At 51.1% G+C, this 23844-nt stretch overlaps 1 protein-coding gene across 3 annotated transcripts in view; it reads right to left on the bottom strand.

The window, feature by feature from the left end:
• Positions 1-1845: 1845 nt before the first annotated feature.
• The window catches only part of GNAI3 (G protein subunit alpha i3), a 29047-nt gene continuing 7048 nt past the window's right edge, over positions 1846-23844 (bottom strand). The window contains exons 2-9 of one of the 3 annotated variants that reach the window (XM_068996032.1): positions 16997-17039; positions 16750-16891; positions 14872-15029; positions 7238-7366; positions 4548-4677; positions 3964-4117; positions 2950-3143; positions 1846-2758 (exon numbers count right to left, since the gene is read on the bottom strand). In XM_068996032.1, the coding sequence (XP_068852133.1) occupies positions 2953-3143; positions 3964-4117; positions 4548-4677; positions 7238-7366; positions 14872-15029; positions 16750-16891; positions 16997-17039 (947 nt within the window). In that variant the 3' untranslated portion in view covers positions 1846-2758; positions 2950-2952. Of the gene's footprint in view, positions 3144-3963; positions 4118-4547; positions 4678-7237; positions 7367-14871; positions 15030-16749; positions 16892-16996; positions 17040-23844 lie in introns of all 3 variants that reach the window. The other 2 variants (XM_068996031.1, XM_068996030.1) reach the window with 2 other exon arrangements.

The following is a 23844-nucleotide window of genomic DNA, read 5'->3' as shown; positions in this document are numbered from 1 at the left end:
CTGAGCAGCAGCAGGAGTTCCATCGTCTCTCCCCCCTTTCCAAACAGCTCCCAGCCACTGGCTCTGACACTTTGCTTTTCAGGGAACCTCTGGTGCTTCCCTTATCCTTGAATATTAACAGAAAAGCAGGAAAAGGCTTAAAAAAAAAAATCCTCAAGCAGTTTCCCTGCAGTCAGGAGGCACCAGAAGGTGACACCTGGAAAGGGGGGGAGCAGGATGCTCCATCCTCATCCCCATGGAGGAAGGCACAGGGATGAGGTGACACAAGTCCCTGAACCCCACCTGATTTTTCCCCTTGCTTCCATAAAATTGCTCCTCTAAGCCTTTCCCTGGGTGTGTTTAACTCCCTGTTCTCTCTCCCTCCCTCCCAGAAGAAGAAAACATTCCTGTCTCACCGTTCTGCTGAGCAGAGCCAAAGGAAGAACCAACCCCCGCCACACGTCACTCACTCCCACTTTTTCTATGACCTGCCCAAATCCGCCTCCTTCCAAACCCAAACGAGGAAGGGGCTGAAGCTCAACTTCCTGCTCCCTTTCATGGCCATTTCCTCTTTTTTTTTCCAAGGAAGAACCCCTGTTCTCGGTGTTTTACAGGAGGTTTGACACCATAGAGCACAGCCAGGAATAGGAATAATGAGGGAGTTTGGGAGGTAGGATAGATGTTGTCCCCTTGCCCATCCCTCTGCAGCCCATTCCTGCCCTTGGATCGAAGCTGGATTAATCCAGGCTGGAATTTCTGGGGAAAGTGGAGGCTGAGTTACCTCCAAGTCGCTCCTGGGAACCAACTTCAGTCTTTCTTGGGAACAAACCTCAACCCTTGGGCAGGAGAAATCAGGGGTTTCTGGGGTTGTTTTGGGCCCTACATGGAGGGAATTTCTCAGGCAGGAGGGGCTGGGGAAGGGAATCCCAACTCCAGCCCGGGAATGGGCTGGATAAAGAGGAAATGGTTACTTGAAAGATTTTTGTTCTGCTACTTAGAGCTGCATTTGCTCTGTCTGTTTGTAAATAATCCATAGATGAGCCCTGTATCCATCCTCTCCCTGTTTCCTGCACAGATCTCCCATCCAGCTTCATTTAACTGTAGGAAAACACAATAAAAGAATACGCATGACATGGATGTTCTTCCTTTCTCCCACTTCCACTTCGCTCCATCCCTGCGTCCCAGAGCTTGGATCAAGGGATATTTCACCTGCTTTGCAGCAATTCTGGGGGTGTATGGATCTCTGGATCTCACCTGGAACACCCCATGGCCACTGCTGGGCTCCTGGGGGGTGGGATGGGGGTCACCATCCCAAAAATCTTCCTGGCCAGAGCGCCTGGATGAGATGAAGCTCCTGGATGAGTTGAAAAGATGAGTTATCCCATAACTGGCTGGAAGGGAATTGTTAACCAGACACAGCACCAGAGAGCTTGGAAAAGATTCTAGAACAGGGAATCTCCCTCAGGGCTCTACTTGCCAGCACCCACAAGCCTCCCTGGGGAATTCATCCTGGATTTCTAACCAAGTGTTCTCAGAACAGTCCCACCTCCATCCTGCAGAAGCACCCAGAGCAGAATTCCCATCAGGTTCACAGCAGCCAGTGAGGTTTGGGCTACAAATAAACAGTAATTATCCATCTGCCAATAACCCCATGGGCAATGGGATTCCTGGCATGTTCCAATTGTGCCAGCACGACCCAAGTCTTTGGGAGCAGCACAACACCAACAGTGGTGGGTGATAAAGCACAAGGAACCTCCCTGTCCAGGTAATTCCCAATTCCCATCAAAGCTCCTCCTTTCCTTCTCCAGCAAAGCACAAAAGCTGGGAACGCTCCTGGAAAAAGGAAGAATAAAGTGGAGAAAAGGCTACAATCTTTACTCACCATTTTAATACTGCCAACAAGTCTAACAGATCCAACTGTACACATGACAAACTGGGAAGAGTCTGGATGCAATCATGGATCAGCAAAGGAATGTAGGACTGGTTAGGGATGGCACTATAGGGAAACAGGGATTTGGCACCACACAGACAAAGTAAAGGCATGCTCAGGACAGGGCTGGGCAGGGAGAGCCACGGGAAAGGCAGCACAGAATAATCCACCGTTTTCATCCCAAAAAATGCACAGGAATCAGTGGTTTGGGAGCTTGGGAGCAGCAGTTTTCCCCCCAGCGAGGGCTCAGCTCCTCTTCCCACCGAGCCAGGATTATGCTGAGCACAAATCCCTTCCAATACTGGCATAAAACTGGGCTCAAACCCTCAAACAGAACCTAAACCCTCCTTCTGCTGCAAGGAGCCTTTCCCAAAGCCTGGGGGGAGCAGGATGGTAACAAATCACACATGGAAAAAAAGCCGAAGCTCTAAGGATCCCTTAGTAGCTGCAGAAATATTAAATCCTGGCCATAGCAAGTGTTAAAAACAAGGAATTCCTGCTAAGAGGAATATTTTCTGCAGGATCTGCTCACATGTGCATAGTTAAGTGATTTTTTTTTTGTTGCTTTTTTTAATTATTATTATTTTTAAAACAAGGTTTGCAAATAAAGAAATAAAGTTTAGTAAAGTTATAGTTTTCTCGATGGAAAAAAAAAATAACCTTAAAAACAGACTAGTGGTGGCTTGTTAACCAAAGGAAGAGAGAAAGCTACATATCCAAGGTCTGGAATCCAGCTGGAATCCACCACACACCCCGGAGATCACGCCGTCCAACGATGCCAGGAGGATCTACTCCCACTACGTGGCTTCACTGTGCCCTAATTCCACATCCCACAGCAACAGAAGGTCCCTAAGACAGAAGATTGTGCTAAAGAATTCCAGGATTCCACGTGTTCCCTGCTCCTGGGTCATGCTCGTCGCTGTCCCCACGAGGCAGCAGGAGGCTGGGGCTCACCAGGCAGAAACACTGGGAAGGAAACCAGGAATGTAGAAGGGAGCAGAGAGAGCCGTTCCCAGCGGGACACCCGGAGCTGGATTTACCTCTCAGTAGAGCCCACACTCCTTGAGGTTGTTTTTGATGATGACGTCGGTGACGGCGTCGAAGACGAACTGGACGTTCTTGGTGTCGGTGGCGCAGGTGAAGTGGGTGTAGATCTCCTTGGTGTCCTTCCTCCGGTTCAGATCCTCGAACTGGCACTGGATGTAGGCGGCTGCCTCCTCGTACGTGTTGGAGCCTGGAAAGGAAAAGATCCCTGGCTTTGCCCACCAGTTCACCGGAGCTTTTAAGTCCGTCTTAAGCTGCTTGCAACCATCTGCCTTATCCAGCTACAAATCCAAATCCACCATTAACTCCTTCTAGGAGACCTGAGATCTATTCCCAGCTCCTGGGCAGTGACCTGAGACATGGGGTCCAGGGATTGCTGTGTGCTGGGACAGCCACGCTCCACGAAAGTGACAAATCATGGGAATCATGGGCTGGAAGGGACCTTCAAGCCCATCTCATTCCACCCCCTGCCATGAATAGGGACACCCTGCACTACATCAGGTTGCTCCAAGCCTTGTCCAGCCTGGCCTGGAGCACTTGCAAGGACAGGGAATCCACATCTTCTCTGGGAATCAAAGAAATCAACAGGTTTGAAGAGATTGGAAGGGTTTTTTAAACATGTAAATGCCTCGAGCAGTGCCCAGGTAAAGCCTTCCCATGGGCTCCAGAAGAATCCACACCAAACATGGACACTCCATGGTGGACAGGAACCAGAGCAGGACGTAGTTAAGTTCCACATCCTCCAAAACTGAATTTAAATGGAATTATTGTCCTAGTAAAGTGTGGAAAAGGAGGAGTGACCTCGATTTGCTGGAGTGCAACACTTTGGAGTTCATATTCCAGGGAAGGACAAAGGTTGTTTCCAAGCACAGCTCTTCCAAGAAAACAAGCTACCAGCCCACTGAACAGGCCAGAGACACTGTCCAGGAGACACAGGCAAGGAACTGGGGGAAAAGTTTGTAACTGATTCTGGGTTGTGTAAGGCTCTGACTCACTCATTCCCGGCCTACCTGTGTACTCTGGGTAGCAGATCGTTAGTGGGCTCTTCTTAATCTTCTCCTCAAACAGGTCTTTCTTGTTCAGGAAGAGGATGATGGAGGTGTCTGTGAACCATTTGTTGTTACAAATGCTGTCAAAGAGTTTCATACTCTCATGCATCCGGTTCTGGAAAAGGAAATCCAACGGGAGAGACGTTAGGGAAGGGTGGGATGGGGGACAGAGGATCTGCTGCCAAGCCCAGACTCAAAATTGGGGTGTCACCGCCACATCCTCACTGCCATTGCCCGAGGAGGAGCACAGGGGGACAGGTCACCTCCTCCTGTTCCTTCCTGGAGTGACTCACACACAGGGAACAAGCCATGAGAACAACTCCAGGCACCTCCCAGCAACCAGGACGGTGGAAAACCTCATTGATGGGTTGTGTTTATCACTTTGTGGGGCAAGATTCCACCGGCTGATCCAAGGAGTGCTCGTCCTTGCAGCTCTCAGACAATTTAACAGGAGGAATATGCCAGGAACATTCCAGCCTGGTGCAGGATGGAGCTAGGATGCTCCCAGCTCCCTTCCATGCAGCCATAAACCCCACATCACGCACCATCTCCTCGTCCTCAGCCAGCACGAGGTCGTAGTCACTCAGGGCCACGCAGAAAATGATGGCTGTCACTCCCTCGAAGCAGTGGATCCACTTCTTCCGCTCTGAGCGCTGCCCTCCCACGTCGAACATCCTGGCAGAGGTGGGAGAAGCGGCTCAGGAGCTGTGCACACCCCTCCTGCCTGGCCCCCGTGGCGTTCCCAAGGATGGGGAAGGCTGAGCAGCAGGTTGGGAACACGCAGGGTTTCAGGAGCTTCCCTCGGGAGAGGGGGTTTTAAAATTCCCATCTTGGGAGAGGGGATTTTAAATCAGAATTCTCTATTTTCTTTCAAGCCAGGGTGGATAGAGCTTGCAGCAACCTGGGCTAGTGGAAGGTGTCCCTGCCTGTCTGGTTCCAGGTGTCCCTGGATGAGATTTAACATCCCTTCCAAGCCAAACCATTCCACGACTCTGGTTTTCAGCAGGAAGATCTGGAAGCCACCATCCAGAGCTCTGCTGATTTTGTTCTCTCTCCTATTTCCTTAGCAACAGCCCATTTGCTTGACTGGACTCCAAACACCTTCTCACAGCGCTTCCAGGGAAATGGATTATCAGGAACATGCTACACCTGCAAGCTCCTGCTGGGACCCAGGAAGAAATTAATGGGGTTAAGAAAAAATTTCGTGTATTAAAAAATATTCGGAGGTACTGGAGGTTAAAGGCTGTGCAGCTGCTTACGGAATTTCTGTAAAAATTAAATTAATTTCTAATTAAATAGGAATTTGTGTCACAGGTAGTTCCAGCCCCCTGCTCATCCAAATATTTTGATGAGAGCCCAGGATTGGGATTTAATTAAATCAAGTTAATATCTGAGTTATTAAGTCATAGATATTGATTTGTTCCCAGAGCAGACAAGGAGCTGTCCAAGGGGGAATTTAATGATACTGAACTAACTCCCATCTCCTATTTAACCCTCTGATCTAGAAGGAAAGATGGAAATCTCTGTGAGGATCCAGGATATTTACATGGCTGGAATCATTTGCTGTTAGCACAGAGAGATCCATGAAGGAAGAGCATCCCTGACAACTCATCCCAATTCCAGTCACTGCAGCTTCCCCATCCCATTATTAATGTCTGAGATGGAATATCAAGGCAGAGCTGGCAGCACCAGGGTTTCCCAAGGATTAATGCTTCCCTTTGTGGAGCAAATCCCTCCAGGACAGCACCTGGTCCTGCACATGATCGATGGCTCCAGGCAGGATCAGGAAGGAGGGTGGAGATGATTAAAGGAACACCCTGGAGATGCTAATCCTGATCCATCACCACGAGAAGACAAGTTATTCCTTGGATGGACCAGAAGCTGCATAAATAAATCGATGATGCTGAGTATTTTGGCAGTTTTGTTAAAAATGTTCTTAAATTGCACAGTTCAGAAGCCAAAATGCTGTTCTCCCAAAAACTGTGCAAAAGTTTCCTTCTCCAGAGGAGACCACGGAGATGCTCCAAGGACTGGAGCCCCTCTGCTCTGGAGCCAGGCTGAGAGAGCTGGGAAGGAGAAGGCTCCAGAGAAACCTCAGAGTCCAGTGCCTAAAGGGGCTCCAGGAGAGCTGGAGAGGAACTTTGGACAAGGGCCTGGAGGGACAAGACACAGGGAATGGCGTCCCACTGCCCGAGGGCAGGGATGGATGGGATATTGGGAAGGAATTCTCCCCTGTGAGGGTGGGGAGACCTTGGCACAGGGTGCCCAGAGCAGCTGTGGCTGCCCTGGATCCCTGGAAGCATCCAAGGCCAGGTTGGATGGGGCTTGGAGCAATGTGGGACAGTGGAAGGTGTCCCTGCCCATGGCAGGGGGGTGGGACTGAATGGGATTTAAGATCCTTTCCAATCCAAACCAGTCTGGGATCCTGTTAAAACCCTTGGATTTTGTTGCAACTCCATCAGAGTGTTTCACAGCCGATTTATAAAGAAGCCAACAAACGCTTTTCAGGAACATGAGCAGGAAAGGCTCCAAACCCTTGGCACAGACAGAGGGAATGGGGCTGAGCCACAGGCACTGCACTGTCCTACACCCACCCTCCATGCCCTGGGGCTCCAGCTGTTTGTCAGGAGCACACGGTGGGATCTGAAGCAAGGAATTCCTAAGCAGCAGGAAGGGGAGCTACAGGGATCCAAGGTGAGGAAGGAGGGATGCAGCCTCAGCATATGGAGGCAGTGGGAGCCGCTCTGAGGTTAGAGGAAGCTCGTTAGTGACATGTAAAGGGACACTGCCAGGAGCAGGCTGGATCCACAGCCTGGCAGGGACTGGATCAGCAGAGGGGACAGGAAAGTCCCAGCCCCTGCAGTGCCAGGCACAGGCTGGCAATTCCAAGAGGAACACATGGAGCACACCATGCATCCCGGAGCCACAGCCTGGCTGCAGGCACGCCTCGGTTCCTCTGCTCCGAGGAAAGGGTTAAACTCAAACTCAAACTCCAGTCAGTGTCCTTTTAGTATTATTTTTGGGATTGGATCCTGGAAACGAGCAGTCAGTACCTGTGTCTGCGATTCCAACATAAAAGCAGCTGAAAAGAACAGAAGGCAAATCAAAGTCAAACGGGTCTCTCCAGTGAGCGACGCCAGCGGAGAGGGATAACGGAGGGAAGGAGGACAGTTAAACCAGGAGCAAGTGTGGGATGTGCCCCCAGCGTGGGCCACGGGCAGAGCCCTTCACTCACTTGAAATACAGGTCCTTGAAGGTGAAGTGAGTCTCCACGATTCCTGTAGTTTTCACTCTGGTCCGCAGCACATCCTGCTGAGTCGGAATGTAGGTCGGCTGGGATATTCTATCCAAGTCATTTAGGTAACTAAACCAGAAGAGACAACACAAGAGGCTTTTTTTAGTCAGCTGCCTCACCATGAATCTTTTATAAACTGCAGAACAAAGCACAGAATTTATTTATCTCCCTCACACAGCACAGCCATCGAAGCAAACAACCCCCCGGGGCTGTCCTGAGGGATGTTTTGGGGGTTTGGGGATTTTAACCCCTCCCTGGATGACCTTGGAGGTGGTGCTGGTGGAGCTGAGCTGGCTGGGGAGGGCAGGGAGGGAATGCAGAGCCGTGCCAGGGCTGGATTTCCCAGGGCAATCCACAGTCAAGGTCTCTCGCTTCAAAGCACAAGGCAATAAATCCAAGGGTTTGCTGTTAAAGGCAGGGATGCGTCAAAGGAGCCGGGAGGGAGGGATGAAGCCTTAAAAACCATCCCAAACCAGGCAGATCCAGTCACCTCCTTCCCCAACAAGCTGACACAACACTCTCTGAGGATACAGCCCCGAAGGAAGCCACATCCTTGCAGCAATTTTCCCATCAAGACCCCAACTAATTCCAGCCCCAGCACATTCCTCTTGGAGTTCAGCTCTCAGGCACACCGGCACGAGGCATAGATGATTCCCAGCAGGATCAGAAATCCCACTCCAGCCAGCAACACCTCTGAGCTCATCTTCCCTCCAGGCTCAGCCTCGTGCTTTCACAAAGATGACAGGGATCCTACAGCTCTGCTGGGATGGCACAGGCCTTACTCTTTCTCCAGAGCAGGTTTTAATCAGCACAGCCCTGTGTCACTGGGAGGATTCAGGGGCACGAGGGCTCTGATGGGTGTAATAAACCCTCCCAAAACACACATTATTATCACAGATCCATTGTCAGCCAGGAATCGCTTCTTCCCATGTGCCTGGAAGCTGTGCTAGGAACCCCAGCAACACATCCCTCCTCCACCAGCTCCAGCACATCCCCCAGCCAGGACTGCCAGGATTTGCAGAGCCCTGCCCTGTTTCTAAACCCCAGATCCCAATGATCTGCCAGGACCTGCCCGGTGCCACGGGGCTTTTCCCACAGAGCTGGGATCTGAGAGTGGATTTAGTCCAGGAAGAGCCAGTCCTCTCATCCCTCTCTCAGCTCCAAAGGGACGGCAGGTTTGTGAGCTGCTCTGTGACCAGGGTTGAGCCTGGCTTTAGTCTCGGTTTAGTAAAATACGAATTGGAAGGTATTTACCTTCCACAGCTTCTACCAAGGAATATTTTTTGCTGAGGAAGTCACACACACAGATTTTTTTCTCCTCTCTCTCCTACCAGCTTAAGTTGAGCTGAGATGGAATGGATCAAAAGCCAGTGGGAATGCTAAGAACTGACCCAGCAGCTCCTCAAAGCCTGGCTTTGGTACAGGTCACACCACCGATGTGATAAATCATGGAATCATTTAGGTTGGAAAAGACCTTTAAGATAGAGTCCAACTTATCCCAGCACTGCCAAGCCCAAGATGAAGCTATAAAGCACCTGCTCCCAACAGTCAGTTGGAAGTTTGGGCACTGAAAAGGGTGTAATTCCTAATTAAGGCTTTTGGAGCAGCCAGGGAGGAGGGAATGGAGCTGGCAAACTCCCACCAAACAAACTCAATCAGGGAATAAGGTGTATCAGATTCAGTGGTGCTGCCTGAAACAATAAATTTTGCCAGACTAATTCCAGGGAGATCTAAAGGGCAAATCCCGTGGAAAGATAAGCAGTTGGAAAACCCAGCAAAGGGGATTTCTGGGAAACCCTGGAAGCCCTGCCAAGTGTGGGTAGAGGAAGCAGCTGTGCCCTCCCAAAAATCCAGGCTGCAGAGCCCAGCTAGTGCCACTTGTATTTCAGATTAAGTGGAACTTGAAAAAGACACTCCAAAAAGCTGGAAAAGCACACTCTGAATTTCCTTGTTCCCAGTGACTCCTGGCCCCGGCTGCCACAGTCAGACTGCTCCCAGTCAGAGACACCCCTCACAAACAGCTCTGAGAGCAAACACAGATCTTGCTGTGCCTCTCCTCATCCCACACACTTCCAATCCCTTCCCACCACCTCCTTCACCTCCATATGCTGAGGCTGTATCTCTCCTTCCCCCCTTGCATCCCTGTGTTTACAGAGCCAGCTATTCCTCATCCTTCACCACCACAAGCTTCCAAAAAGCCAATTTGGGTTTGTTTTCCTTATTTTTTCATGCTTAAAATGAGGCCCTGAGTACAAAAAAGTGCTGATCAAACCTACAGTGGCACTCATGTGTCCTGCTGACTCTCCAAGCATTCCTGGGACAACCTGTGTGTGCAGAGATCATCAAATCCCAGAATTCCAGGATGGTTTGGGTGGGAAGAGACCTTAAAGCTCATCTCTTTCCACCCCTGCCATGGGCAGGGACACCTCCCACTATCCCAGGCTGCTCCAAGCCCCGTCCAACCTGCCCTTGGGCACTCCCAGGGATCCAGGGGCAGCCACAGCTGCTCTGGGCACCCTGTGCCAGGGCCTGCCCACCCTCACAGGGAGGGATTTCTCCTCAATATCCCATCTATCCCTGTCCTCGGGCAGTGGGAAGCCATCCCCCCTTGTTGAGTCACTCCAGGCCCTTGGCTGAAGCCACCCTCCAGCTTTAGGTACTTGAAGGAGCTCTAACATCTCCCTGGAGCCTTCTCTTCTCCAGGCTGTACATTCCCAGCTCTCTGATCACGCTGTATTGAGAATTCCAGTCTGATCAGGAAAGGTGCCAGCTCCAGTCCTGTCTCATCCCACACCCAGACAGCTCTAGGAAGCACTGATGGCAGGACAGGGATGCTGGGATATGGACAAGGAAGATAACAGAGCTCCTCCCCTCATCGTCCTGCTCACAGCAACCTTGGAATGGTGATTTCCCTTATAATGCACTCATTTTGGTGCCAGGAGGAAGGATTTCAAAGGCACAAATAGCTCTGAAAGTCCTTAAGGGAGGCAGGAGGGAGAAGAGGAGGGGAAAAAGAGGAAGGGGGGGAAAGAGGGGAGGAAAAAAGGGGAGAGGAAAAAAGGGGATGGAAGAGGAGGGGAGGGATAAAAGAGGAGGGGGAAAAAGAGAAGGAGGGGAAAAAAAAGAGGAGGGGGGGGAAGAGGAAGGGAGGAAAAAAACCCACTTAGAAATAATCTAGGTTTTATCCAGCATCATGTCAGGGAATTCAGGCCAGAAGTGGCATTTGGGAACACGAGGAGACCTGCAGGAGTAGATGAAGGCTGATCAGGAACTGTGCTAATTGCCCGTGAGACTGCAGATAATTACCTACAGGCTGGGATCTGCCTGAATTCTGGGAAAAGTATCAAAACTAGGAACGAAAACACTTTAAAGCATTATGTGCTTGGTGACATTTCCAAGTATCTTGAAAATCTGGAGATGTGTGAAATAGAAATATCCTTCACATTCACCCTGCTGCACCCTGAACAGGGGTTTAGATGGGATATGGGGAAGGAATTCCTCCCTGTGAGTGTGGTGAAGCCTTGGAATGGAATGCCCCGAGAAGCTGTGACTGCCACATCCCCAGAAGTGGCCAATGCCAGGCTGGACAGGGCTTGGAACAACCTGGGATAGTGGAAGGTGTGTCCCTGCCATGGCAGGGGGTGGAATGGGATGGGTTTTAAGGTCCCTTAATCCTGGGATTCCATGATTCTGGAGCCAGGCTGAGAGAGGTGGGAATGCTCAGCCTGGAGAAGAGAAGGCTCCAGGGATGGAGACCTTACAGCACCTTCCAGTGCCTAAAGGGGCCCCAGGAGAGCTGGAAGGACTTGGGACCAGGACTTGAAGGGACAAGACACAGGGAATGGGTTCCCACTGCCTGAGGGCAGGGTTAGATGGGATATTGGGAAGGAATCCTTCCCTGGGAGGGTGGGCAGGCCCTGGCACAGGGTGCCCAGAGCAGCTGTGGCTGCCCCTGGATCCCTGGAAGTGTCCAAGGCCAGGCTGGACGAGGCTTGGAGCAGCCTGGGACAGTGGAAGGTGTCCTTGCCCAGTGGAATGAGATTGGATTTAAGTTCTCTTTCCCAGCTGTGCACAGAGGTCCCAAATGCTTCTCCACGGCCCTGGCTGGAGGCAGGAGCTGGGAGCCAAGGAGCCACTGCTCACGTCAGAGGGAAAGACAAATGGGAAGTTGCAAAAATGAGAGTTAAAAAAAGAAATGTTTGCAATATTCCAAAAAACCCAGGGTGGCTCCAGGGGGCTTTAGCAGACTGTGCTGGGAAAGGCACTGAGCATTTCCACATCAACAGCTTGGACCAGGAGCTACTCAAGTGTTCTTTTTAAGAAAAGAAAAAGGAAGAAAACATGGAAAACACTACGATTCCAGAAGAGATTGTTTGGATTAGTGTTATCCTCCACCCCCTCTCCTCCCACACCACCTCCAGCCTGCCAGGGCAGTGCTCCGACAGGCAGGATCTCTGCCTGCACAAGGGAAAGTGCCCAGTGATGCAGGAAACAGCAGGAAGGGGAATTTTTGGAACAATTCCCTGCTGAAATGCTCAGCTCTCTGCCACAGCACCCCTGCTCTTGGTGCCACCTGATTTTCACAAGCAGTTACTTGTCTGTTCCTCTCTTCCTCCATTCCATGTGTCTCAGCTCCAGAATCTGATGGGGAGCCAGAACTGGTCTGGAAGCACAGCACAAAACTGGATTTCAGCTGGAAAACCAGCAAATGGGACATGGATTTAATGGCTGCTCACCCTGAGGTTTCAGTGCTGTTTGCAGGAGATAATGAAAGGAACAGGGAAGTGAAATTCCCAAGAGAAGTGGGACAAAGCCTACATCATCCCACCACAAAAAGGGATGCAGGATATCCATCCCTGGTGGTCAGGCACTGGAACAGCTCCCCAGGCAATGGTCAAGGCCTCAAGGCTGCCAGAGCTCAAGGAGCATTTGGACAATGCTCTCATCCATGGGACAAAATCCCCCCCAAACACAGGGTGGGATTTTGGGATGTCCTGTGCAAGGCCAGGAGTTGGACTTGATGATCCTTGTGGGTCCCTTCCAGCTCAGGACATTCCATGATTCTAAGCATGGACAAGGAAATTAATTGGGGAACACAAGAGATAAGGCAGGTCAGGAGCCATGTGCTGAGGGGAAGGAAAATCCGGGGAATTCTGCAAGTCCGGTGGAAGATCCAGCCCTTTACCAGCGTGAGCTTGTTGTGAAGAAATGAACCCACTGGCAGCATTTCCCAACCACAAAGTTGCCAAGCTACAGATGCACAACAACATTGGTTTGGTGCAACTTCCTGTGGTTTTGGGACAGGAAGCTGAATTTTCTGGGGCACTTCTCAGGAAATGCCTGGGTGGCTCATCCCGGGTGCAATGTCCCCATCCCAGGCCGTGCCAGCTCCTGGCAGCAGCCACAGCTGCACCTGGACATGGGTGGGTGGCAAATATCCAGAAACGGGAAGAACCCTCCAAAATCCCACCTCTGGAAGGCAGTTGGGTCAAGCAGGTACCTACAAAAGCAGGATAACACCCTCTTTTCCCCATCTGCTCCTTTTCTCCAGCTGCCTTCATCGTCCTCCTCTTCCAAAGCCATCCAGACGCACACCAAGGTTCCTCCTTCAGCTCCATTCCTGCTCTCTGCCCAAGTCCTTCATCTTTCCTCCTCTTCTTCACATCTTTCCATTAAATCATTCCTTCCTTTCCCCCTCCTCATCAATCTCTTTCCTCCCTTGGAACCTGGCCTTCCTCCTTTCCTGCTGCAAAGGCATGCACAAATCCAAGAAGTCTCCTGTCAGCCCTTCCCTTGATGCAAACCCCTGCCAAGGTGCTGCAAATTTAGAAGGATTCTGCCTTATTTTCAAGCTCAAATATGCTCTGAACAGCAAAACCCTGCAGGCAGTGAGCTGTGGCACAGCTAAAGCTTCTCCACAATGCTCTTCCCAACTCATTTTTCCAAGGTTTAAAGCTTAAACTGAGATGAGTTTTCAGCCAGAAATGCTGAACCCCAAAATCACCTTTCAGGGTGTCAAATATTTGTTGTAGAGAGACCAAGAATGTGAGTTTAAAAAGAAAAAAAGAGGGGAAAAACCCAACAACTGTTTTACTCATTAAAGAAACAGTTTCCCTTTCCTGCACTAACCTGCCCTTGGAAAAAGATCAGGCATTTCATCAAAAATTCCATTAGCAGCCTGTTTATCTACTTGGAACCTTCCAGGTGTTCTACAGCTGTGTTGATTTTAGGACCAGGACAAGAAGATTTTAGAATCAGAACAGTTTAGAGGCAGCATTGCCTGTGAGGTGCCAGGCACAGGGACAGGAGGAAAGGGAAAGCTGTAAGGAGAAAACTGGGAATATTGACCTGCCAGGTGAGGAGATCCCATTTTGGAAATTGCTGAATGTCAGGAAAGTGGCAGTTTAAGTTTTAGGAGTGTTGCTCCCCTGTGCAGGGACAATGGAGGTGACACAGCCGAGAACCTGCCCCTTCCACAGAATCCCAGAAACACTGAGCTTGGAAAAGACCTCCAGGATCATCAAGTCCAACCACTGACCTTGTCACCAGACCAGAACAGAGCACTGAGTGCCACGTCCAGTTGTTCCATGAACATCTCCAGGGATGGGCACTCCAAACCTCACTGGGCAGCCCCTGCCAAGGCCTGAGCACCCTTTCCATGCAGAAATTCCTGCTGCTGTCCACCCTGAGCCTCCCCTGGCCCAGCCTGAGGCCGTTCCCTCTCCTCCTGTCCCTGTTCCCTGGCAGCAGAGCCCGACCCCCCCGGCTGCCCCCTCCTGTCAGGGACTTGTGCAGAGCCACAAGGTCCCCCCTGAGCCTCCTTTGCTCCAGGCTGAGCCCCTTTCTCAGCTCCCTCAGCCACTCCTGGGGCTCCAGACCCTTCTCCAGCTCCGTTCCCTTCCCTGGACACGCTCCAGCCCCTCAGTGTCCTTCTTGTCATGAGAAATCCAAAACTGACCCCAAGATTGGAGGTGGGGCCTCAGCAGTGCCCAGTGCAGGGGACGGGCACTGGATGGTCCTGCTGGACGCTGTTCCTGATCCAAGCCAGGTGCCTTTGGCCTCTTGCCCCCCTGGGCACACCTGGGCTCATGTCCACCTTCACACAAGATGCCAAGTTTCTTCCATGAAACCAGCACATTTGTCAAAAATCACATTTTTCAAAATTAGACTAAATCCCTCCCTGTGAGGGTGGGGAGGCCCTGGCACAGGGTGCCCAGAACAGCTGTGGCTGCCCCTGGATCCCTGGGAGTGCCCAAGGCCAGGTTGGACAGGGCTTGGAGCACCCTGGGCTAGTAGGAGGTGTCCAGACCCATGGCAGGGGTGGAACGAGACCTCTAAGGTTCCTCCCAACCCAAACCATCCAGGATTAAATTCACCAAGGCACAAAACAAGGAATGTGGGGTTTTCCCCAACGCTCCATAGAGGGAAAACAAACAGCACCACATCCCCCTGTGAGCCCAGCCCAGCGCAGACAGGACCTTCCCACCCAGTCCCACCCTGCTCCAGCCACACCGGCCCCTTCTGCACCATGCTGGGAGCTGGGAAGAGCCCAGGAGCTGCTAATGGTTCCTTACTAGGATGCAGAATCGTTCAGCTGGTATTCCCTGGATCTGCTGAAGCAGGCCTGCACTCCAGGGTCTCTCCAGAGCCGTTTGATGACTCCAGCCAGCTCAGCCGTCATCATTCCCTCCTCCGCGCTCCCTGCCAGCACGAACAGCTGCCGGGCATCGTCCTGCAGGACAGAGAACACATCACTTGGGATGTCCATCCACTGAGACCTTCCCCTTCATGGCACCAACAGCAAGGTTCAACATCTTGGGATCTAATTAATCACCGTTCTAATTAATCACCGTCCAGTCCATCCAGTTTTCTCCCAAAAGTCATGGAGTTGTTGACCTCCTGCAGCCAGAAAGGGAAGTTTTGGGGAAGAAGCTCCAGGCTGTGGGGTGATCAGAGATGGCCACAGCATTTCCATGGGGATCACAGCTCCGAAGGCACCATTCCCGTCAAAACCATGGGGTTTCAGTGATTTGGTGCAATGTTCCAGAGAAAAGGTGGGAAGGCTGATGTGCTCCTCCAGACCAATGAACTGAACTGGAGGTTTTACCTGGAAAACCTCTGTTGGCGTGGCACAGCACAGGGAAAAGGGAAAGAAAGTGAGTTCTGAGAGATGATGGGATCAAAGCTTTGAGGATTTGCCTTTTGCTGCTAGAGCTGTCGGAAGTGAGGGAGACTGACTCCTTAATAAAACATCTCATCAGGACATGGGATGGACTGATCGGGATCTGAGCATGAAAAATCCCCTTCAGAAGCCAGTGCAGGACCTGGCTCTTGTCCAAGTTATCCAGTGGATTAGGACAGGGAACCCCACACTGCCCTAAAGCCCCCTCTGCTTTTATTCCTACCCTGATCAGACCTGTCAGGTCCTTCTGGGAGCTGTGAGAGACCTTCCACTATCCCAGGATTCTCCTGCTAACACCAGCTCCTCTCCCCTGAGCCCCAAACCCCCTTGGGCATGTGCCAAGCTCAGGGTGCTGATCCCAAATCCACTTTATTGAGGTGTTAACAGCCAAAATGCAGAGGGACCCCAGCTCTGGATCTCTGTAGGTCACTCCATGGTTTGATGCATTTGGCTATCCTTGGCATTTTCCTGGGAAAGCATGGCAAGGATTTTGCCCTTCAGGATGGCAAAAATTCACGGCATTCAGCTCTTGTGAAGCCACCTCAGCATGGGCAGAAAACTGAGAAAGGACTTGGAGTCAGCATCTTTCCCATTCCAGCTCCAAGATCCCAACTTGGCTTCGACAAGCACCAGGAAAGGTGGAAGAGAACTCCAGGAGGATTTGGAGCAGCAGCTGGATGACAGCCTGGGTGAACATGTGAGTGCAGATGTGCCCTTTGGCCAGGACTTGGAATCATAAATCCAAAATAAATAGTATAAATTTGAACTATCCGGGGCTCGACCAACTGCAGCACGAGGCAGAACAGCCACAGTGCAGCCCTGTGCTGACACAATTCCTTTCTCCTGCACATTTCCAGGAGTCCCTAGTTCCCACTCTGTGCCTTTCCCACCACCACATGGATCAAGGCTTCCTGACTTCCAGCTCAAAGTGCTGGACACAAATGCAAGAAGCAGGCCAGGGAATGAGCAGAGTTAGATGGGAGAGGAAAAGCAGGGCCTCAAACCTCCCAAAATTTCAAACTCAAAATTCCCAAAAATTCAAATAATTTAGAGAAAGATTTTAGGACTTCTTAAAATTTTTTGAGCATTCAAACTACTAAGGGTTCTTACCCAAAACCTCAGTAAAATATTGATGCTTTGTACTGACAATACACTAAAGTTATGACAGGTTTTTTGATACTTTATCTTGTAACAAATGTATTCTGCCCCGGACTGAAATTCCAGGATTCATTAACACAATTCAGACAAAGGAAATAAATGGAATACTCACTGCTCTGGCAACTTCTCCAAAGTCTATCTTTAGCCTCCCCATGGCTCTGATGATGGCTATGATGGATTGGATGGTGTTGCTGTACACAACCACTTTATACTGTTTGCATTCCTCCTCTGAGTAGCCATCCTCATGGATAATCCTGGAAGAACACCAGGTTATTATTCCCAAGCCAAACCAGAAGGGCACCACACATTTCTTATCCCATCTCACACAAAAACAGAGGTTCCAGCCTGCACTCACTTACTTCATCTGCTTCACGATGGTGCTTTTCCCAGACTCTCCAGCACCTGAAAAGCACAAAAAACATCCAGTTAACCAAATGAAACTGAAAGGAAAAGCAGGATGTGCTTTTTCCAGTTCCCACAGAGAAGTTGATGGGGTCTGGAGTAGGATATTCCTTGTGCATTGCTGTGGGTAGCAGAGTTCCACCATACTGTCCTGGCAGATCCTTCCTGGATTTTATTTACAGATGCCAACAGTCACCATGAGTTCATCTGCTAAAAAACCCTGGAATTTCTCAATTTCCAGAGGTCAACAAAGGCAGCCAGTAGGGAGACAGGTCTGAAGAAGTGGGATGAGGATTTATCCAATAGAGCAGCTCCCATCCCTCACTCCAGGCCAAGACAGCCAAAGTGCATCAGCATCCCCAGATGCTCTCACCATTACTGAGCTGGACAGGAAAGGACTTAAACAACCAGGTGGGAAGTGACCCTCTGGCACGGGCTGATTTCCAGGTAAAATCTCAGAGCTGCAGGTATGTCTGCATCCCAACAGCCTTCCTTCAAGGAATGTCAGCAATACCTGGCTTCCAAACCTCTGCAGAGCTGGGGGGGCAGTTATCCCTGGGGGTGGGGGCAGTTATCCCTAGAGGGGAGTCAGTTATACTAGGAAGGTCAGTTATCCCTTAAAGAAGGGTCACTTATCCCTAGAGGGGGGTCAGTTATACTGGAGAGGTCAGTTACCCTTTAAAGAAGGGTCACTTATCCCTAGAGGGGGGTCAGTTATACTGGGGAGGTCAGTTATCCCTTGAAGAAGGGTCAGTTATCCCTGGGGGGGGGGGGGGTCAGTTATCCCTAACTGCAAAAAACCAGCAAGTTCCCTGTTTTACGTAGTTTTTTGTCCCAGATCCCAGAGCACTCCCAAACCAAGTCCCTCCTGTATGGCTCAGGGCAGTGGACACCTGGGATTCCAAACCCTCAGTTATCCTGGTTGATGGAGCCAAGCAGAGCTGCCCACATGCCTGTCCCAGCCAGGAGCGTGCCTAAGGCAGGCTTGGTGCTCCTGAAGTCAGCAGAACTCCAGGACTTCACCTCATGTGGCAGCAGGAGCTCAGCACCAAGGAGCTGGCTCTGCCACTGCCTCAGGGCTCCTCGGCCTCAAGACTCCCCAAGCTACACAGCTGGGCTGGCTGCAGGCAAGGAATGATGCTGGACCTGCTTGGATTTGGACAGATGACTCAGGTGAGCGCAGATACAATAAAACACCTGTAGAATTCCAGACTGGTTTGGGTTGGGAGGGACCTTAAATCCCATCTTGTTCCACCCCTTGCCATGGGCAGGGACACCTTCCACTATCCCAGGTTGCTCCAAGCCCCATCCAACCTGGCCTTGGACACTCCCAGGGATCCAGGGGCAGCCACAGCTGCTCTAGGCACCCTGTTCCAGGGCCTGCCCACCCTCATAGGGAAGGATTCCTTCCCAATATCCCCTCTAAGCCTGCTCTTTGTCAGTGGGAAGCCATTCCCCCTCATCCTGGCACTTCAGGCCCTTGTCCAAAGTTCCTCTCCAGCTCTCCTGAAGCCCTTCTAGATCTCAGGTCTCCCTGGATCCTTCCCTTCTCCAGACTGAACATTCCCAGCTCTCCCAGAGCAGCTCAGTGTTTGTGGTCAAGTATGAAAACATTAACACTCTGTGGACTCAGCACTTCCACCCTGGGAAGACACAAATCCTCATTTTTGTTTCCCACGGCCACTCTCCACATTCCCTACGATTTCGAATCTCCCGTGTCCCCAAACCGCCCCGAATTCACACTGAGAAGGGACTTTTGACATGACCTCTCTGGTTTTGCCTTCTCAGCATCACATTCACTGTCGTTTCCTCCTTAGATTACCCCAAAATAATCTCCCACTGCAGCCAAGCTGTTCTACCTGTCTCCAACCCCATCAGATCCGACCCTGCCAATACAACACTAATTCCAACCAGATTCCTTTAACCTCTTCCCTTCCACCCTCAACCCCAAACACTGCTGGGTAGAGCAGCAATTCCCCTCTCCAAGGTTACTCTCACCTTACTACAAAAGGATGAGCAGAGGGAGAAAGTAGGAACCCACATCCTCTGAACTGTCTCCTCACCAACACACAACCCCAAACTGGCTCCCCAGCCATGGCCAAGCAGTGAGTTGTTATTCCAAAAGAGGTTTTTCCTGTTGTTCCAGGTCCTCTCTCTCAGGCAAGAGCCACCCAGACAAGGTACCTCATTAACACTCACTGAAAAACATCTCCCCTCCAGCTCCAGCTCTGGAATTGAAGGCTGGAGCTCCTGCTGGGATGGCCCAGGAGATGGGCAATGCCAGGAAAAGAAGGGATTAACACTGCCCATGTCTAGGCTGACACAGAGGAACAGCTTCCCACTGACAAAAGGAGGATTAGATGAGAAAATTGGGAAGAAATTCCATGAGGGTGGTGAGACCCTAGCACAGGTTTCCCAGAGATGCAGTGGCTGCCCCATCCCTGGAAGCAACCTGGTTTAGAAGGTGTGCCCACGGCAGGGGGTGAGATGAGCTTTAAGGTCCCTTCCCACCCAAACAGTCCCGGGATTCCATGATTCTGGAGACCCTCTGTTCTGGAGGCAGGCTGGGAGAGCTGGTGGTATCCAGCCTGGACAAGAGAAGGCTCCAGGGATGGAGACCTAAGAGCACCTTCCAGTGCCTAAAGGAGCTCCAGGAGAGCTGGAGAGGGACTGGGGACAAGGACCTGGAAGGACAGGACAGGAGGGAATGGCTTCCCACTGCCAGAGGGCGGGGATAGATGGGATATTGGGAAGATGGGAATCCTTCCCTGTGAGGGTGGGCAGGCCCTGGCACAGGGTGCCCAGAGCAGCTGTGGCTGCCCCATCCCTGGGAGTGTCCAAGGCCAGGTTGGACAGAGCTTGGAGCACCCTGGGATAGTGGAAGGTGTCCCTGCCCATGGCAGGGGGGTGGAATGGGATGACTGGAAGGTCCTCTCACTCCACTCCAGCCAACTCCCCATTTTACTCATCCTTTCTGGACCGAATTTCAACATCTCTGGGTCTCACTTCTGCCCTTTGATGCTTCTCTAAACACTTGCAGATGTTCATGCTGGACAAGCTGTGACTCCCCTTTTTCCAACCCACTGGAAAGGGTTTGCATGAAGAGATCCATATTGGACCAACTCAGCAGCTTTTATCCTGCACCCTTTGTTCTCAGCTCTGGGGACCCCCATGAGAGGTGTTTACACCCAGTGTGGCTGAATCCTTCAATAGGGTGATAAAAAATGGGAACTCAAATGCTACTGAAACACTGCTTCAACCTAGAGCAAACTGATGCTCCACACTAGAAATTCACATCAAGAACGGATAGAGTTACACTGGAACTCTTACAGGTTCCTCAGGCAAAGCTTCAGGTTCTGGGATCTTAGGCAGGGACTAGATGGGGAGCCAGGAAGACCTCAAAGATCATGAGATGTGAGAGTGGATTTGAACCCACGGAAATCTGGGTGTTCCTGGGACATTTCTGCCTGTCAAAGGAAAAGCAAATCCTTCTCTTCTGCTCCCATTAGCATGGCCAGACAGGGATCACATCCTGCCACAAGAAAGCAGGGCTGACCTCAGCGTGAATGGCATAACCCCATGGAAAAACTGCTTCAGAAGCCTTAACTTCTCTCTTCCCAAAATAGCAGCAAGGAACCTCTTTATCCCACCCTGGACACAAAGAGCAGCTCATCTGTTACAGGCATTGTCCCACCCGATGGACACACGGGACAAGAATTCCACAACGTCCGTGTCCTCAACACGTCCTTCCACGAGAGTTCACCTATTCCCTCTGGAAACCAGATGAAGCCAGGAGGCATCCCAGCTCCTGAAAACCCCCACACCCCACCCAGTGCATCCCAGTAACACCCCAGACCGCCCCAGTGACATTCCAATAACAGCCCAAACCATCCCAGTAAAATCCCAAACCATTCCAGTAACACCCCAAGTGCTTAGGGAAAAGCTCAGCACCTAAGTGCTGGAATTCCATCTCCAAGGATAGCAATCCCTGTACAAATTCCTACAGCCAGACCCCTTCTCCCTCCGGAGCAGGAGGGAATTGGAGCAGCTTTCCAGCTGTATCAGCGCTGGGCCTGGGAAAGCAAAGGGTACAAAGGGGGGAAATTATCATCCAACCACTTCCCCCAAGGAATCCAGAGGATTTCCTGGAGCAGGAGATGGGAAGCCAAGCAACTTGGCATGGCCACACGCTGGAGATTACAGGGAAGGGAGCAACAAAACACAGCTTGGACTGGGAATTCCAAGGGAGGAATTCCACACAACCCTAGACTTCTGCTTTAAAAATTCTGCAAGGAGGTAGGTCAGACTCCCTACACCTTCCAGACTCAAGCATTCAGTTTCCTGCTCCAGAAGGTCCTAAAAATCCTACTTTCAGTGTTTTTTTCCCTGAAGTGGTATCAAAACTGCATTAAACTGTACTTCAGGAAAGGAGTTCCACACACACAATTAAGCAAGTTTCTGAAGAGAAACCAGGTCACTGCTGAAACAAATTCTTCCAGGGACAGAACAGGGATGCACCCAGACAATCCATTAAAGTACAAGTGAGGAAGATAAAACTGAAGGGCCTGACATGGGTGTGTGGCTTGGACCTCCAGGAACAGTTCAGAAACTCCACAGGGATTTGGCAGAAATGCCACGAGCCCATTCCTGAGGTGCTGCAACCCTTGGTGATCTCCCAAATCCAGGGGTATTTCTCAGCAGTTCCAACACCCCCTGTTAAACAGCTCGGGAATAACCTCAGGTGCTCACGTGAAGCTCCAGGGGTGAGTTACAGACCTGGGAATGTGACAGGACCCTCCACAGGAGGAGCAGGCTGGAAGCAATGCCGGCTCATCTGGCTGTGGTTACAGCTCCCAAATCCCAAATGGAAGCAACTCCCCTCAGACAGGCTGAAAGGGGCCAAAACAACAGCACGACCAAGTTGGGAGGAATCCAGGTCCAAAAATATCCAATGGCTTTAGAGCCACTGGAAGCGTGGAGCAGGGGCTGTTCAAATCACCCTAAATCCGATGGGTATCTCCCTGATAAACAGATGTTTCCTTTATTTAACACTCATCACACCCCACAAGGAACACAGACATCTCCCCTTACCCACCAACACTCTCCTGCATTCCCAATTTGCATTCCATGAGGAATACCTCCCCAACAACCTCTGGCATCCCGTGGACCTGTGCAGCCACAGTTGGGGAAAGCTGAACTATCAAATCCTCATCCTCTTCGCCACTTCCCTCCTCCCAATCTCACTGTGTGGAATGCATATCCCAACATCCTGACCTTCCTAGAGCTGCCATCCCTGATAACACAGATCCCATATTCCCTTGTCGAGGTTTTTTATTTCAATGGACATCTAGAAAACTCTTGGATACCACAGAATCACGTGCAACAAGAGAACTGCACTGGCAATCAGGAGAAAGGGAAAAACACTGGAGAAAGGAGCAGCAGTGTTGTACCACCAGGCTTGAAAAATCCAGCTATTGTTGCAAAAGCCAACAGGAACCAGGAGAGATTAGGCTGACACTTCTAATTCCATAAGAATGATGGGAAAAACAATATATTCAAATAAAGCACGGCACATGGGCTGGCTTCAGCCTCACTGCAGAGGGAACAGGAGCCAGTGGCACAGGATAAACCACGTGAGGCTGTCACTGCCTCTGGAGGAAACAGAAATGGAGGCTTGGGTAAGGAATGGCACACTGGAAACAGAAGCAACACTAGCCCCGGGATCACTTCAGTGAAATTTCAAGCACTGCTGGGCCTGCTGGAGCACATGGGCTGAAGCTGACATGGCTGACCACCAAAAGGTACCTGGAAGATGCACAGGAGAGCAGCAGCCCCGATAGAAGATTTGGAATCATAGAAGGAATCCTGGAATGGTTTGGGTTGGAAAGGACCTTAAATCCCATCCCATTCCACCCCCCCCCCCCCGCCATAGGCACAGACACCTTTCACTATCCCAGTTTGTTCCAAGCCCCGTCCAGCCTGGCCTTGGACACTCCCAGGGATCCAGGAGCAGCCACAGCTGCTCTGGGCACCCTGTGCCAGGGCCTGCCCACCCTCACAGGGAAGGATTCCCATCTTCCCAATATCCCATCTAACCCCGCCCTCAGGCAGTGGGAAGCCATCCCCTCTCATCCTCACACTCCAGCCCTTGTCCAAAGTTCCTCTCCAGCTCTCCTGGAGCTCCTTTAAGCACTGGAAGGTGCTCTAAGATCTCCTTGGAGCCTTCTCTTCTCCAGGCTGAGCATTCCGAGCTCTCCCAGCCTGGCTCCAGAAGGGGTTTTCCATTTTACCTTGAAAGTATTGGAACCCCAACCCACTTTTAATAAAGGCTTTAAACATTTAACAATTACTTCAAAGCTTAGAAACATCCCATGACCATTTGGAAGGTTAAAATATCTCCAGGAATTCTGCACCGTTCCTGGGAAACATCAGGCTAGAGGAACCTGCACCTGTCCCCTACACCCAGACCTGAGTGACCATTGACAGTTTTGAGAAATTCCTTAAGGAGTTGCTGAAACAGCCACAAACCAGCAGCAAACCCCCCTCTGCTGCCTCCCTGCAAGTGCTGCAGGCCAGGCTGGATGGGGCTTGGAGCAACCTGGTCTAGTGGAAGGTGCCTGTGCCCAAGGCAGGGGATGGAACAGGATAAGCTTTAAAATCCCTCCCAGCCCAAATCATCCTGGGATTCTATCAGCACAGATCCAGCCCAGACGTCAGATTTGAATTTGTTTTTCCAGCTCTTTGATCTCCCCCAGGAGTGTTTTGAAAGAATTATGGCTGTTGTTGAGCAGCGTGCTTGGAGACC

The sequence above is a fragment of the Aphelocoma coerulescens genome, chromosome 26 (genome assembly GCF_041296385.1).
Source record: "Aphelocoma coerulescens isolate FSJ_1873_10779 chromosome 26, UR_Acoe_1.0, whole genome shotgun sequence".
In the NCBI taxonomy this organism is placed as follows: Eukaryota; Metazoa; Chordata; class Aves; order Passeriformes; family Corvidae; genus Aphelocoma; species Aphelocoma coerulescens.
Note: the sequence above shows the minus strand (reverse complement) of the source record. Positions and strands in the feature narration are given on the sequence as shown.